Source organism: Orycteropus afer, unplaced genomic scaffold (assembly GCF_000298275.1).
Source record: "Orycteropus afer afer isolate SDZICR_OR568_19922 unplaced genomic scaffold, OryAfe1.0 scaffold00039, whole genome shotgun sequence".
In the NCBI taxonomy this organism is placed as follows: domain Eukaryota; kingdom Metazoa; phylum Chordata; class Mammalia; order Tubulidentata; family Orycteropodidae; genus Orycteropus; species Orycteropus afer.
Window position 1 is genome coordinate 12,635,481 of NW_006921626.1, and position 17,895 is coordinate 12,653,375.

General features: G+C 35.3%; 1 protein-coding gene across 1 annotated transcript in view; it reads right to left on the reverse strand.

The window, feature by feature from the left end:
• Positions 1-17,895, reverse strand: part of ENAH (ENAH actin regulator) — a 156,290-nt gene that overhangs the window by 34,034 nt on the left and 104,361 nt on the right. Inside the window, exons 5-6 of the mRNA XM_042780426.1 lie at positions 13,430-13,486; positions 7,761-7,845 (exon numbers count right to left, since the gene is read on the reverse strand). Coding sequence (XP_042636360.1) covers positions 7,761-7,845; positions 13,430-13,486 — 142 coding nt within the window. The remainder of the gene's footprint in view (positions 1-7,760; positions 7,846-13,429; positions 13,487-17,895) is intronic.

The following is a 17,895-nucleotide window of genomic DNA, read 5'->3' on the forward strand; positions in this document are numbered from 1 at the left end:
ATGAACATGGGTGTGCATATATCTGTTCTTGTCATGGCTCTCACTTCTTTAGGGTATATACCTAGTAATGGAATAGCTGGGTCAAATGGTATTTCTAATTCCAACTTTTGGAGGAATCGCCATACTGCTTTCCACAAAAAAAAAAAACAACTTTTTATTGTGATTTGGGTGAAATTTTACAAAACAGAATTCGTTTTACATTTAACAGTTCACACACATTTTGTTTTGTTACACTGGTTACTCTCCCCAGAGTGTAACAGCTCTCCTCTCACTTCTTTCCTGTGGTTACCCTTTCCCTGTGTCCTCTTGTCTACACATTCCTGTCCCCTGCCTCCACTTTTCTCCCTGTGCATATACTGCCCTTCTGGTCTCCCATGGTTGATTGTTCTAAGGAGTGTATCTCCCTGGTGTAGGTGTTCTGCTCCTCCCTTATGTAGTTGTTCTGCTCACAGGCCTGTCCATTGTTTGGCTGAGAGCTATACCACCGAAATGAGTCCAATTCCAGGCCCAAAGGGTGACTCAGGGCACCTCCTACTTTCCTCTTTCCTTTGGTGGAGTAGTGCATAAGGCATCTGACTGCTAACCAGAAGGTTGGCAGTTCAAACCCACCACCCACTCCTCAGAAAGAAGACTGGGCGATCTACTTCCATAGTGATACTGCCTCAGAAACTCAAGGAGGGGTCGCTATGAGTTGGATCTGACTCAAGGACAATGAGTTTGGTTTGGTTTTTTGGTTTTGTTCTGTATATTCAATGACCTCAATTACCTTTTGTTTTTCTTTGTACACATGAAAACAATTCTGCCTCAAAGCTTTTGTACTTACTGTTCCCTCTACATGGAATGCACTACCAGATATTTGCATGGCTCACTCCTTGAAGTCTTAACTCAAATGCCATCCAGCTCAGTAAATCTATCCTGACCAACCTATTTAAAATTGCAACCAGAATTTCCCCTTGCCTCTCTCTAACACATGATTCCCTTTACTGTGTTCTATTTTTTCCACAGCACTTACCACCTTCTACTATACTGTATGTTGTTTTAGGTTGCTGTTGAGTCACTTTCTACTCATGGTGACTCCATGTGTGCAGAGTAAAACTGCTTCATAGGGTTTTCAAGGCTGTGACCTATCAGAAGCAGACTGCCAGGCCTGTCTTCGAAGGCAACTCTAGGTGACTTCAAACCACCAACCGCTCTGCTAACAGTTGAGTACTTAACCAACTGCACCACCCAGGGACTCCACTTTTTCACTCTGCTGTATATCGTCATGTTTACTATCTGATTCTCACTCACTGAAACGTAAATATCATGAGGGTAAGGCTTTCCCCCCACCACCCCCACATGTCTTAAGCACTTAGAACAAATAGTACTTGGAAAACAGTGAACAGCTTTTTTTTTTTTTTAAAGTAATAAGTAATTGATGTAAACAATATAGGTAGCCATGTTCAGAATGGGCAATAATCAAGCTGGTTAATAAACACACTTGTTGCCTAAAGAACAGCTGCACCAATCATCCATTTCCTCCCAGAACCCCACCCGAATAGACAAAATAGCATTTCCCACAAAAATAAAACTATTTTCCAAAGAAACTGAACAAGCTGCTTGAGAAGAACTAGGACTTCTGGGTGAAACGACAGGTAACTCAGCATTTGTGAGGTCCTGAGATCTGTTCCCCACTTTTGCACTCTAAAAGAAAGGTGTTCTGTCTGTCCACTGAAACAAGCTGAGAGACGGCCTTCTCAGTCAGGGAACAACAGTCCAGAGTGGTAGAGAACTAACCTCAGCATTGCAAGAGGAACATAAGCCAAGGGCTGAGATCATTCAACCTAATTCTTCTTTAGAAATAAATGGACCACTAAAGATAACCAGAAATTTACGTAAAACCAACACACACACACACACACACACACAAAACAAAATCAGTAACTGTATGTTGTTGTTGTTGTTGTTATGTACTGTGGAGTCTGATCCGACTCATAGCGACCCCTCCTTGGCTTTCCGAGGCAGTATCACTACAGAAGTAGATTGCCCCATCTTCCTTCCGATAAGAGGGAGATAAATTCAAGCAAAGAATGAGAAACAAGGAAGACTTAAAACATAGCCATGAATTTAGAACACAGTGTTATGAAAGAGGAATAATTATAAAACAAGAAAAAGCTCACAGAGATTAAAATTAAAATTTCAATAGAAGATCCACTACTGTGCTGTCTAATTAGGTAGCCATGGGCCACATGTGGCTACTAATCACTTGAAATGAGGGTGGTCTGAAACAGATATCCTGTAACTGCAAAATACTCACATTTTAAAGATGTATTCAAAAAATAAAGTATCTGATTAATAATGTTATATTGATTTCATGTTTAAGTAGGTTAAATAAAATATGTCATTGAAATTAATGTCACCTTTTTTAAAAAAATATATATAGCTAGAAGAAAAATTTTAATTACATATGGCTTATGTTTCTACTAAAGAGTGCTGGTCCAGAATATAAGGTGAAGAAAATTGCCAAGAAGGCAGAAAAATCAAAGAAAAGATAAAGGTTATAGGGAAATAACTTGGAAGGGCCAGCATTTGACTATTCACTAAACAAAAATCAGACTCACTGCCATCGAGTCAATTCAACTCATAGTGAGCCCTTCTTGGGTTTCTGAGGCAGTAACTTTTTGGAAGTAGATTGCCCAAGTCTTCCTTCCGAGGAGTGGTTCGTGGGCTTGAACTGCCAGCCTTCTGGTTAGCAGTCAAATGCCTTAGGCACTATGCCACCAGAGGTCCCTATCAGGAGCTCCCAAAAAATAGAACAGAGAAAAGAGAGACAGGTTCAAAATAATTAATTAAAAGAACTTTAAAAGTCATGAATGGATCTTTTCTTTTTGAAGAAAAGCTGAGTTTTGAGCTAGATAAATGGGATGGGGGGAAAAAAAGGCCACATATTTGTGAATATTCAAGATTACTATGGTTAATAAGAAGGTTTAAAATGATTTGAGAATAATGATCACCCACAAATATAAAGCCAGAGATTTAATGACAGTTACAGAAAAGACTGCAAATATATCAACCCTGAAAATAAAACCATGTGGTAGAATGGAGAAGATGGATAGGGAGGTGGCAAAACTAACTTCTCTAACAGAAAACAAAACAAAACAGAAAATTAAACTCACTGCTGTAGAGTGAACAGTAAAGAGACATAGTTTAAAGTTAATATAACAAGACACAAGTTTAAAGAAACCAACAGCAGAATTACAAATAATAATTATCAATGGTTGGCAAAGAAAAGTAAAGATTCGTCATTTTTCATGGTGGAGTCAATAGCTATTATCTACAGCCCTGGTCACATAGTGGGTAAGAGCTCAGCTGCTAAAAGAATGGTTGGTGGTTTGAACCTACCACCTGCTGTCTGGGAGAAAAGACCAGGTGATATTGCTCTCATGAAGATGATAGCCTAAGAAACCCTATGGAGTCACTCTACACTGTCGGACGGGGTCATTGTGAGTCGGAATTGACTTGATAACACACAATAACACAATTTGATTAATTAAGAAATAGGAATGTAGTATTTAGTGTTATGGAGGGAGCCATCAAAAGTATTAAAAGTATAAATGGTTAAAAGTAATTAACTCTGGGAATAAGAATGACGGTAAAGGCATAATAGTGTAAGAGCTCCCCCACCCCATTTTATTTCTTGTTATACAACTGGTTTGAGATTTTCTTTGCCATATGCAAAAGAGTTTAAAAAATTAATCTGACTAATAAAGTAGAAAGAATTCAAAAGAATGAATGCTAAACACAGAAAAATCAACTAGGAAACTATAGCAATAGTACATGTGTAAGAAAGTAAGTACTGAAGAAAGTTATTAAACCAAAAAAAAAAAAACAAACCCATTACCATTGAGTCAATTTTGACTCATAGCGACCACAACTGGGTTTCTGAGGCAACAAATCTTTATGGAAGTAGGTTGCCCCATCTTCCTTCTGTGGACTAGCTGGTGGTGGGTTTGAACCGCCAGCCTTCTGATTATCAGTCAAATGCCTTAGGCACTGTGCCACTTCTGAAGAAAGTTATTAGTAATGAAAATGTCAGAAGAGTAAACCCACCAGGCTTTTGGAGAAAGAAATAACAAAGTATACTCAAAGGATATCTTGAATAAAGATAAACTAAGCTGAAATTCTGGGAGAAATTAAAGAGAAGAAGGACTGTATATACAGAATGAGATCATAGCAGTTTAAACTGAGGTGTCAGAGGATATCCAAATGGATGAGCTCAACAAAAGGAATTTTTACTGAGGATCCATTGTTGGAATTTAGAGGGTTTGTGACTCTTTAAAATGATGTGCAAATTTTTACATGTAAGTGAGTTTATACAACTGAAGGGCAAGACTGGGGTGGGCCATAACCCATTGCTTTCATGAAATTCTCAGAATGGTCCATGACATTTTTCAGCTGGAAGTATGGGTCTGGATCAAAAGTGGATGATCAGAGCTGGAGTTATAGATTTGGAAATCTTCAGCATAAAAGTTAAAAGAACAAGATAAAATGCAACCAAATCATCAATTTTCCAAAGGGCATGCTGTACACAGAAAGAAAGAAAATAAAACAGAACTAGAGAGAAGTACAGTTTTGTATAAGGAAAAAGAAAAAATAGAAGGGAAGAAGGATTAGCAATAAGAAGAAATTCAAAGTAGAAGTAACTCAATAGTGGAAGCAGCATGTTCAGCATATTTATGGTGATGAAAAGCATGCCTCATTGAGATTAAAAAGGAATGGAAATGAAATGAATAAGGAGAGAGAGGAAGAAACTGATCAGTGTCTCGTGGAAGGTTTATTAATAGAAAAAAACAAACAAACAAAAAGGAGTCTTATGCAGTTCCAGACCACTACAAAAAAACCCAATGTCACCATAAAGTGAATATCTCAATTAAAGCAAGTCACATATATTTTTAAAGTTTCTCTGAGCATTTAAAAGTTCTGTTTATACTGTAGTCTATTAAGTATACAATAGCATTATGATGAAGTTTGAAATATTGTGAGAATTAACAAAATGTGACACAGAAACACAAAGTGAGCCATGCTCTTAGAAACATGGTGCCAACAGACTTGACTGACATAGGGTTGCCAGAAACCTTTAATTGGTAAAAAACAGTTATCTGTGAAGCACAATAAAGCAAAGTGCAATAAAACGAGGTATGCCTGTAGTAGAAACAACATCCCCAACTTAAAATAATCTATAGATGATTCTCTTTATTTACAGTGTTTATGTGCTATAAAGCCATCTGGAATATGGAACCAGCAAACAGAGAACCAGCCTTGTTTGATCTAAGCTCGTAACATGTGTGTCATCAAATGGCCGAAATGCACCCCAGTATTGACTCTGGGACAAGCAATTTATTTTAGTGAGTACAAAAATTTGCAAATACTGACAGAATCCATGAATAATGAGTATTCAAACATTTCAAACCCTTTAGAAGGACTTACATACAAATAGAAAAACCTCAGGTTCAGATAAGCATTGCCAGGCTAGCACTTTGGGAGGAGAAATAATCTACACGACATACAGTTTTCTTAACAATTACTAAAGCTTCACTCAATATTTGTATGTTAGAGCATCACTCAAAAGAGTTGGCTGGATTATCATATTTGGTGGATATTTCAAGTGATTTGACTGAATACACAGATTATGTGACTAAATATATAGACCCTGTAGCGAAACCAAAATTCATTTTGGGAGAAGATCCTGGGAGACCCTTTCTCAAGAGCTAAGTAGTTATATTTCAAAGCAGCTGAGACTGAACCATGATGGGAGATTTCTCTGGTTGCCTGTCAGGGAACTTGACACATATATTAATTAAAACAACACAGAGAGAGAAAATGAAAACAAAGAATGTTTTCAAATATGAGATCTAAAATCAAAGCTCACACAAAGAAATATTTAGAATTACTGGCCTGCTGTGGAGCAAATGCTTCTCGATTGGAAAAGTCCATCTATACAATGGTCTGTCTCACAATGGTTATCAACTCCTCAGAACAAAATAGGGATTAAAAACAACACTGGTCATCTCTAAAAAGTTACCATTTCATTTAAAAATGGGACATCTAGTTTGACTTGCTTAATTTAGTTACTGAATGAAACTGAATTTTATAAAACAGTATTGTTATTAAGTCTCTTTGCTAATTCAGAAAAACAACAACAAAAACAGTCATTGTCAAGTCCATTCCACCTCATGGTAACCCCATGTGTTTCAGATGACAACTGTGCTCCACAGGATTTGCAATGGCTGATATTTCAGAAAGAGACTGCTAAGACTTTCTTTGGAGGCAACTCTCCAAACCAGAAACCAAACTCATTGCCGTGGAGTCGGACCCAACTCATAGCAACCCTTCCTTGGGTTTCCAAGGCGATATCACTAAGGAAGTAGATTGCCCAACCTTCCTTTCAAGGAGTGGCTGGTAGGTTTGAACCGCCAGCCTACTGGTTAGCGGTCAAATGCCTTAGGCACTATGCTACCAGAGCTCCTTAGAGGCAACTCTGGGTAAACTCAAACCTCCAGCCTCCAACCTTCTGGCGAGCAGTTGAGCATGTTAACCCCTAAAAGGAGGCTATATTATAATTTCAAATGTATTTCTAAACTGCACTTCAGTGATGACAATAATGTTATCAATCTTACTGAACCAAAAGTTCAGACATAAACAGAGTGATCTTATATTCCACTAGTAAACCCAATGGTACTATCTCAAGATCAATGCCATATAGAACCAGCTAAGACTGTTTCAACTTTCCTGTTTAATTAGTCACGTAGTCATACTGGTTGCAGATAAATTTATAACTACTGGCCAAAAGGCTCCCCAGAAGACAGGCCTGGAAACCCGCTTCCAAAAGGTCACAGTACTGGTGAAGATGCAGCACCAAAGGACAGAAAGTGAGTGTGCAAGTCTTAAGTGGTATTTCAAGATGAAAAACACTCATGGAGATCTGCGAAGGAACTGCCAACAACTATCATAGGACAGATCAAAGAAATTATTTCTGGTTGCTTGTAAAATGAAATGGCAACAACTAACTGGAGCACAAAAACGAAAGCTTGCAGAAGATGAAAAGGATTTTTGAATCCCTAAAGACAATTCCAAAATTAATTTCCTTTCTCAAATGTAATTAATCGGGAGACTTCTTCCATTGAATGCCTAAGTTTAATGGGTACAAAACATTATTTGCTAGTATTGCTAGTGCTGAAATTACTAATAGCAATATAAATATAACAGAATTTGTTCCAAAGGAAAAAACAAAGGTTGTACTGAAAACCTTATGGAGTGCAGTTCTACTCGCACACGTGGGGGTGGAGTCAGAATAGACTCAACAGCATCAATATAAAAATAAAATCCCTGAAGTCTAAATATATTTTTGTGTGCTACTAAGTGCATTTGAAATAGTTTAAATTTACCACTGAGTATGACTTATACCTCAGAAGGAATGTTGGGCAATCCTACTTCCGTAGTGATACTGCCTCGGAAACCCAAGGAGGGGTCGCTATGAGTCGGGTTTGACTCGACGGCACATAACAACAACAACAACAACATGACTTATACAAGAGCAGATAAATTTTAACATCCTGTGTCTAGTATCTACTCATTTATTAATGGTTATTCCAAATATTTAGAAATACAAATAAAAGTTCTGACTTTCAAATGGCTGACAAGACATAATCTACTTTCAATATTAGGATATTCATAATTTAGCCCTGTGCAGTAGAAAGATAGAAACAATAATGTAAACTTACCTTCTTTGAATTTCCAATTCTTCTTGTGATGGGCCATTTTGTACTTGTGCAGGTAGTTGTGAATTCTGTCTGGGCAGTGTTGGCCCTATAAAGGGAGCAAAACATTATAGATGAACATTACCTTTACATTTAGCTGGAGAGAGGAGATAAAACCATGAAAATAACATAAAATCACCACATATTTACAAATGTATCTTCTTTTTGTCTAGCAAAATAAAATGTAAGCTTTACAAAACACACAGCAAATGAAAGACTGCAACATGATATTGTCATCATCTCCAGAAGGCTTACTTGAAACAAATGGAAAAACATCAACAATAAAGGAAAAGTAAACATTTATATATGAAGAGCTTGAGTAAAACAAGTGTTCAATGGAGCATCTGAATAGGCACCTAAGCTTGACATTTTCTAAGACAATGAGACATTCTCTTTGGGGTAATTATTCATGAAGTGGAGAGGGAAAACTTAAATGAAAAATCAGAATTCAAAAACTCACCTAAATAGAACACTGGAAATGAAAAACAGGAGAGAGAAAGCATGAGAACCTTATTACTAGACTGAAGTATGCTAATGCATTTATCAAACTTGCCCAATTTAAGCTGCAATTTTAGTTTAATGGCCTGGCATTTCTAGGACTGGTAAAAACAAACATTTGCTAAACTTCTAATAATTAACCTATTTAGCTGAATATTTAATGCAATGAAGATAATCTTAATAGCTTTTCATTTGGGGTAAGGAAAACACCTGCAGTCACATCAACATAGTTGTCATGAGAAACTAATGCCCAGCGACTGCCATGTAATTACATAATGCCAACTCATTGATAGCATCTTAGAATGCCACTAAATTATGGGACACCTATATGTCAATGGTTGTAAGAATTAAGTGTGTCATAAAATGAGATAAATAAATACTGGACCTAATACACAATCCCTAGGGTTTAAATTAAACAATCCTGAAATCTAATCCTATAAACAAGAGAGTAAGGAAATAGTAGTGATCTTTCACTCTTGGAGAAAAATGTGAGTAATGACATACTGTACATAGTTCTGAATTCTAATGTGCCAGCAAATACCCCCAGCAGGTATTTGGAAAGTATCTGTAAACCACTAGTATAACAGTTAATAGATAAATGCAGTAAATAAATAAATGCTGTGTACTAAAGCAAATTCTTATGATTCTCTAGAAGATAACAGCACAAAGTATCTATTTTACGCTAGTGGGGTGACTTCACAACTAGAAGGATAAGATTCATTACAATGTAATATAGTACTGGGATATCCCAAATGTCGAAAACCAGAAATAATTTGATCTGAACTTACCTAATACATTTTGTCCTCACCTCTTTACAAATGTTCTTAATCATTTAATTTGTCCTCTAAAGACAATATATATTTCATTAGATTTCCTATGAGACTGCTATCTTGAGTAACCAAATAAAAGAATTAAAAAAATATATTAACCCCATATAATCAATAAAAAATTGAATATATGTTTTAATGCTTCCATAAATGAAAATATGTAACTTGTCAAGTAAGTCTAGAATTCTTTCCTTGGGAAATTAACATAATGATGTAAAAACAAACTGCCATTTGAAGTCATACACTAATGCCTCATACTTTACAGACGTCTCTTTTAGTAGAAAGAGGACATAAAAGTAAATCTGAGAAAATGTAAAATATTTAGGGAAAAAAATTTCATATATTCAAAGTTACACATATCAAGCAATCATTAAATGTAAGCATTTAGCATGGGCAACTCCTAACACTATTTTGGTCTCATGATTTTCTAAAATAACGCTTGAGTTTTTAAATGAAAATCTTATGTTGTTTAAATACTTAAACAGTTGGATGCCAATAAGTCAGACTTGTTAGTTGGCATTCAAGAAAAATGCAATCTACGCTAAAGAATAATGTAGAATCTGCAAAACACCGCATAACGTGGATGAACTTGGAGGACATTATGCTGAGTGAAATAAGTCAGTCACAAAAGGACAAATATTGTATTAGTCCATTATTGTAAAAGTTAAGGAAATGTTTATATATTGGAGGACATTTTCTTTGTTGGTTACCAGGGGTGGGAGGGAAGGGGAGGGAATGCTGTTAGATAGATAGAGATAAATATTGATTTGGGTGAAGAGAAGGGCAATGTACCAAATGTGAGTGACCAATATGGCAGCATTGAGGATGAGAAAGACAGAGAGAGTTACATGGGCAGTACAAACAACAAATATGAACCCCTTTGTAAATACAATACTGAGTTGTTAATGAAAGCAAACATGGGTATAGGGACGGATAGATAGGTGAACAAGCTAAACAATTACGTATGTCTAAATGGAGAGTGTATCCAAGATCATATACAGGGTTGGCAGACAATGGGCCTCTCGAAGAGTATGAAGGGATGAACACTGGGAGGAGGTAACTATGGGGAGGAAGTGGGAGGGGAGCTGCTGCATTGTAAATTTTGGTCAATGACATGAGACAAAGTATATGTGAACTGCTGTATGAAAAGTGAATTTACTCTGTAAATCTTCACCCAAATCCTAATAAAAAAAAAAAAGAAAAATGCAATCTTACTATTCCATCAATCAAAAATGTAATCATACTGAGACAGGCAGTGTCATGATAATATTAATGGACTGAAATCATCAACTAAATCTAGCAATGGAAGTTTTAAAAAATCCAAACATACAAATTTAATAAAAAGATGTTAAAAATGTCATCTCAACTCTACAGCTTTTATTAAACAGATGTTCTTTTTTAAAACCTAATAAAAATTTGATATAACTTGAACACACACACAAAAAAAACTAAATAAGAAAAAAAGTATCATTTAGCAATTTACAGAAATTCCTTTAAATTTTTTTTAAGCTAAATGATTATTCAGCAAACTTTTTTTTATGAAAGAAGTTTAAAAAATGTGAGTAACATTTTGTAGGTGATATCATTATAAAAATAATTCCTACAGCTTATTCATACAGCTGAGAAGGAAACTTCAAAGAAGATCCTTTAAAACGGGAGGAATTTTTATCCAAGAACCATTCTTAGCATTCTTTTTCTACCTGGTTCTTTGTTATCCTTCCATAAACATTTCTCAAATGGGGGGTCAGAGGGTTTCCCTTGGCATTTTCTCATATCTACATTTAATCTGGTTGCTTTGTTTATTTCTTCTTCATCACTTTATCAAAGTACATTAATAAGCACATTGAAACCATGTGCATTTTAAAAATAATATAAACACATTTTAAGTATTAAGTAAAAGTTTCAAGTAAATTATGACTTTCACGTACACAGTTACATTTTTTTCCCTGCTGAACATTTGAATAGATTATAAAATTGGTAAATAATACCAAAGAAACCACAAACAACGTGAACTAACAACTAAGATTAGGCAGGGCTATCAGCTCCCACTGCATTTGCTGTAATATAACCATTTCTTCACTAAAGTCATATTCCTAGATGTGTATCTGTGTTCTCACAGAATACAAAAAAAGGTCCTTTCCTAACCATTTCAATGGGCAAACGATAATATTTTATGAACATCATGTGGTGATTAAGAGCTCTTTTTTGTAATGGAGAAAAGAGAAGAAACAACAAAGGTTAAGGAATAAGTGAACCTGCTTTGGTCTTACTGTATTATCAACAGGGACAGTAGCTGTTGGGGGCTTAATGGTCTCCCTGTTCTATTACCCTAGTGCCAAAGACAATGGTTGATCTTGATTTGCCCTTGTTAGAAGATACATACACTCTTTCCTTATAGCAAAGCATCTGAATTACCTTACTGTTTCTATTAAGTGTGGGAATGTGACTGATACAGTCTCCTACAAATGATGTAAATAAGGTCAGAATATAAATCAAGCATGGCATTTCAGTCTTGCCTTGAATATTGAGTCCTGTACATTTCACTTGTGTCACATTTTATTTTCACAAATAAATCTAGTTTCACACTTAGCCACAGATTATTTAAAAACACATGACTAAACGACAAATAGGGGTGTAATAAATATACACAAAGCAATCAAATTAAAACTAAGCAAAGTGGGAATTATATTGTTTATGCACAGTTAAATCAATTAAGGTAAAAATGATAAATAAAAATTAAATCAACTAACGTAATGTTTAACGTATTATTTTACAACTTTAAATTTCATTTTTTTTAAAGTCAAAGCAATCTTTTCTCTTCCATTGGGTAAACTCTATCTATTATTCTACAGGTGAACCTCAACATATTAAGCAGCAGATACGTAACATCAAGGAAGTTTTCAAAATGAGATCAAGAAACACATATATAAATCATAGCTGGCTAGCTATAGTCTGGGAGAACCCCCAGGAAAAAGCAGAAAACCCAAAAAGGAAAGTATTTACTTAATTTACAAAGCTTAATTGTGGAACTGGGAGAAAAGGCATATTTCTGAAGAGCCACACAATAGGCTCACAGCTGTAACTGTGTTACCTGAAACAATCCTAAAACATAACTTTAGTTTGATTTTAAAAGACATTAAAATTTCAATTTTTTTGGTGGAAATTTACAACACAAGTTTTTTTTTTCCCTAACCAAACTCACTGCCAGTCGAGTTGGATCCAACTCATAGCAACGACCCCTCCTTGGGTTTCCGAGGCAGTATCACTATGGAAGTAGACTGCCCAAACTACCTTCCGAGGAGTGGCTAGTGGGTTTGAACCATCAGCCTTCTGGTTAGCAGTCAAGTGCCTTAGGCACTATTGAATATGTACATAAAATATGAAATATGTAATTCTCTTTATAGGTAAAGAAACAGAATCAGTAATACTGATACTAAAAATTCTGAGTCACAGGGACAAAATGAATACTCATAGCAATATTTTAAACTATATAAAATTTTATCAATACATAATTTTATAACTTTGTCTCTCTAACAAAATAATCTGGCTAGTCAAGATACATGAGTCAGAAAAAAAAAAAGTCAAAGAATTAAAAGTCGCTTTTTGGAACTTGGGTTTTCAAAACAGATAGTTTTAGAACCAAATAGGGATAAAAATTAACAATTTAGACAAGTATTAATTATCTCTAACGTGGAGTGGCTAAGTGACATATCTAGTTTGCCCATGCAAAAAATATACTATGTGTGTTTGATGGTGGGCATGGGGAAAAAAAAGTATAACCCTAAATTCACTCCTAAACCACAGATATCTAACCTAGTGAATAAAGGAAGCTGTCGATCAGAAATCGACCTATTAAAAACAAGTAATAGCTTACATCTGCCTCACAACATGCACACCTAAAATTAATTCAAGTTAAAAGATTGCTTCAAATAAAGCACATTTACATGTCCCAAATCATATTAAGATGGATATAATTTTTTTTCTTTAAATTCTAAATTAAAAGTTTGCTTCCAAACAAAATAGTTAAAAAATAAAAACAAACAAAAAACCCCTCTCATTTGTGTTCAGATATGTGGACAAGAATTAATTACAAGATCCCAATTCTACTTTAATCCTAACAAGCCAACTGAAAAACTGACCAAATCACCTACATGAACCACAACAAATAGCACAACATAAAAACAGCAGCTTGCTCTATATCCCAAATACCACAAATCAGACTATGGCCTAAGGAAACAAAAGTTATGGAAATGTGCAAGTAGTATGTACCACAGCTTGAAAAAGTAATGTAAACATAATGTTGCTTACCACAGAAAATACATCGCAAATTAGTGCTGTCCTGGGTAGCAGTAACCTTGCTCTGGGCTGCAACAGACACCTTGGTGTTAGAAGCTTCAAAGGACAACGGGGCCATCTGAAGAACTTCACATAAACTAAAAGGTGCTTTGAAATTGTTCAAAATGTATTTATACATATACGTCCTACCTAGATCCTCAGCCTGGAAAGCTCTGCACTTTAATACAAAACATTTCTCTTTTAACATAAGCTTTTTAAGAAATGTTGTATATAACACTATTTGTGGAAAAATCCTATAAAAAAGCCATTGCTCAAACAATTCATTAACGTATAGCTTAATTGTTTCCTGAATTACACAAAGAGTGCAATCCACGTTTCACAATCATATTTTTAAAAAGTGGAGATGAAGGGTAGGTCAAGATCCATGACCATTAAGAATTAACTTCATGTCAGCCACCCTTTTTTTTTTTTCAGTATTGCTCATGAACGACGGTTTGCATTTGAAAAAAATTTAGGGGAAATGTTTAACATTAATTTGAGAATAACTGATGTCTACTGATTAAAAAAAGACCAAAGCCACTGATAAACAGAGCCTAGAGCAACTAATAAGTTTTATATTCATAAATGTAAATGAGAATATCATCATTTGCTTTACACTTTGAAAAATTAAAGCTATTCATTATTTTTCTAAGCCACATTTGATTGTTCCTTTTTTCCTTAATGTGTGTGTGTATGTGTAAATACTTTATTTGACAAAATACCTTATTAAAAATGTATGGCCAAATCAAAAAGTCATTTAATATTTAAGTTATTGACAGTAATATTTAGCTATGTGTTAAAGAAATATATTCTCTTTAGGAGAAAACAACTCAGTGAGAAGAAGATGGTAATTTATGAAAAGGAGAAGGGTTTACCCAAAATCAAGGTGACACTCAAAATTGAGAATAGAAAAAAACAAAAGCAAAGTATTTTTCTATAAGTATTGTATTAGTGACATCCAAAATATCACATCAATAATTATCTGTAAAATCCCAAGAAAATTTTTTTCAGCACTGAAGAGACTTTCTTTTTTTCACTGACATTAACCAAGAAACAGTTAATAGGTTATAAAAATGGGTTAAGAAAGACCACATTCAAGGCAGTATGACTCCCCTCCCCCCAACTGCAGTCTTTAAATAATACAACTTAGGCTAATTAAAAGTTTCCATAAAATTATATCCAAACCAATTTGTATTTAATGGGTGCACACCTGAAAACTGTAGTAAGTCTTAAATAATAATGTTTGATAGAAATAAGATTTAATGTAACCTCATCAAATTTAAGTCTCAAATTTAAAAATATTATACACAGCAGATATTTTCAAACATAAACAAAATAATTAAGATTGATAAATGCCACCTTTGCTAAGTACTTTCAATCATGTAATCTATTATTATTAAAGTTGCATGCACAAAAATATTTACAATAATGAACAAAAGATATAGGAAGACCACATGCATACATACAAAATTTCTAAGATAATTAGGAAACAATCTACGATAATTGTATTCTAAGTTTAAACGTCTTTGAAAATCTGTCTTACTAATGTTGTAAATAACTACTTCAATCAAATCTTTATTTGGAGAAAAAAAAAAAAGCCTAAACTTTGGGTTTTACCCTACAGTTCTTTTAATCCATATTTAAAGGAAAACAAAAACTTACTAGAAAAACTTGATAAATTATCTTGTTTCTGACAGCAAAGAAACTGCCACACCACATTACCAATCATGTTAGCAAAAAGACATCAACTTCCAATCCTGACAATCATCAGAATGCAGGTAAACCATCAGCACTGCGTGAGATAAAACATTTGCTAACAAAAGCCTCCAATCTTGCTCACAGTTTAAACTATTATACAGCATTCTTGCACTTGGTATCTGTAAGCATCTTCTTTCTACTGACTTTTATTTCATACTATCAGGTAAAATATTGATCTAAAATCTGATAAGGTTGCTTGAATTCTACTGCAGTTTGCACTTCCTGAAGATACTAAATTATTCATTCCATCATGTGCATAAAGCTAACAGCACTTCTGCTTAATACTGATGCAATTAACTCTTTCTTCACTCAGTTGAGGGAGGAGGATAGAACATGATAAAGAACACATTCATCGTCCAGGTTTGAGTAACATTCAGTTAACATGGTAATTTCACCACTAGTTTTAGAACTAGCACCAATGTTCCATATTCCTTACATTTTACCTACAAAAGGACATTTCTCTTCAAGTTACAAAAAAAAAAGAAAACAAAACAAAAAAACCAAACCCATTGTCAATGAGTTGATTCCAACTCATAGCAATCCTAGAACTGCCTCCTAGGGTTCCCAAGGCTGTAATCTTTATAGAAGCAGGCTGCCACATATTTCTCTGGCGGAGCAGCTGGTGGGTTCAAACTAATGGTCTTTCGCTTAGTAGCTGAGTGGTTAACCAATGCCTCGGCAAGTTATGCATACTAAAATAGGCTTAGGGTTCAGATGTACCAAAAATATAAAATTTAACATCTAGATTAGTCTACAAAAGAAAAATGACCATCTCCATCAACTACTCTGACCCTAAAATAGTCTGGTCATGCCTGTTCATCTCTTTCTCATACAGTTGGAGAAATAGCTATTCTCCAGGCTTTTCCCCCTGTCTTTCACCATTAGGGGTTCTACATGAGCTGAAAAGTATAAAATCTTGGGTGGGACATTAGGAGGGGAAAAATGATAAGGCTGTTTAGACTTGCTTGGCATTGGAAAGTTACTATAGTAGACCCTTGGCATTCATGTTTTTAACATTAGAGGTTTCCACTCCTAGCAGTTAGTTCCAATGCAATTTGTAATGGGGATATTACCTATCTCAGCATTTTGCTTAAGATTAAATTAGATGTTTGTTTAAAGACTGGTTTGAATTTTATTTACAGTCTGGGAAAGTAATTGAGTGCAGGATCAGAATGAGTAGTGTTCATACTTTAGACCATCAATAAGGCCCTCCAGGTATTTTCCTTATGATAGCAAAGTACTACTGTATACATTTTAGAAAGTGAAAGCAAAATGTGTCTGTACACTCTCCTCCCCAAGTTATCTAGAATAGAGTGGAGGAAGGTAACTGCAGTGGCATGCTTGCCTGTATTCAAAAGACAGGTACTATATTGCAGGGCACTGTGCTAGGAGAAATGACAATTATTAACCGTAAATGTTATCCAATGTGTTGGCACTTTTAAAGTATCATTTTGAAACATTTTCAAAAGTTATTAGCTCAAATTTTGTTTACTTACACACACACACACACACACACACAGAGCCATCAAGCAGATTCCGACTTAAAGTGACCCTACAGGACAGAGTAGAACTGTGTCGTAGGGTTTCCAAAGCTGTAGATCTTTATGAAAGCAGACTGCCTCATCTTTCTCCTGAGAAGTGGCTGATGGGTTTAAACCACCAACCTTCTGGTTAGTAGTCAAATGCTTTAACCACTGTACCACCACATACACACATGCGCACCCCCACACACGTAATTTTAATAGGAGAATCTCAAGAAATGGGAGTATTTATCTACCAAAACAAAAAAACCAAACTCACTGCCATAGAGATGATTCTGACTCATAGCAATTACCCTCTCCCCCCTTTGGGTTTCTGAGGTGGTAAATCTTTATGGAAGTAGATTGCCCAGTCTTCCTTCTGTGGAGTGGCTGGTGGGTCTAAACCACCAACCTTCTGGTTAGCAGTCAAATGCCTTAGGCACTACACCACCAGAACTCCTTTACCTACCCAAATCCAAAAAACTCACTGCTGTGTAGTCGGATCCAACTCCTAATGACCCCTCCTTGGTTTCCGAGGCAGTATCACTACGAAGTAGATTGCCCAGCCTTCCTTCCGAGGAGTGGCTGGTGGGTTTGAACTGCCAGCCTTCTGGTTAGCAGTTAAGTGCCTTAGGCACTATGCCACCAGAGCTCCCACCTACCTACAGTCATACATAAAAAACGTAATCAGACAGAACTACACTTTTGTTTCTAAACTCAATCTTAGGCAAATCTGTATATGATTGGTTCTCCTTCATTTCTGATATCTTTTTTCCCAATTTAAGATCTCAAATGCATTTTATTTCTTTCTCCTACGCAAATACTGAAAATGATTGCTAAAAGTTGACTGCAATTATTTAAACAATTTTCAATTCCTACCAATGCAGCCTCCTAAGTTTTCTCTCCAAACTATTTCCACTGCACTCTTCTTGTTATCTCCCTTAAAGATTAATAGTCTTCATAGTGGGATGCATATATCCCAGAAGGAAGAGGGAAGAAAATAGTAGCATTTTCTTGATTAGCTTCTTCTCATCCTTTTTACATTTCTGTTTCTGTTTTAATAATATGTCAAAACATAAAAAATATGTAAACTCTACAGTAATATGCATTAGAGAATAAGCTCAAACATTAGGAGACCACTAGCCAAGACTGTTAAAACAG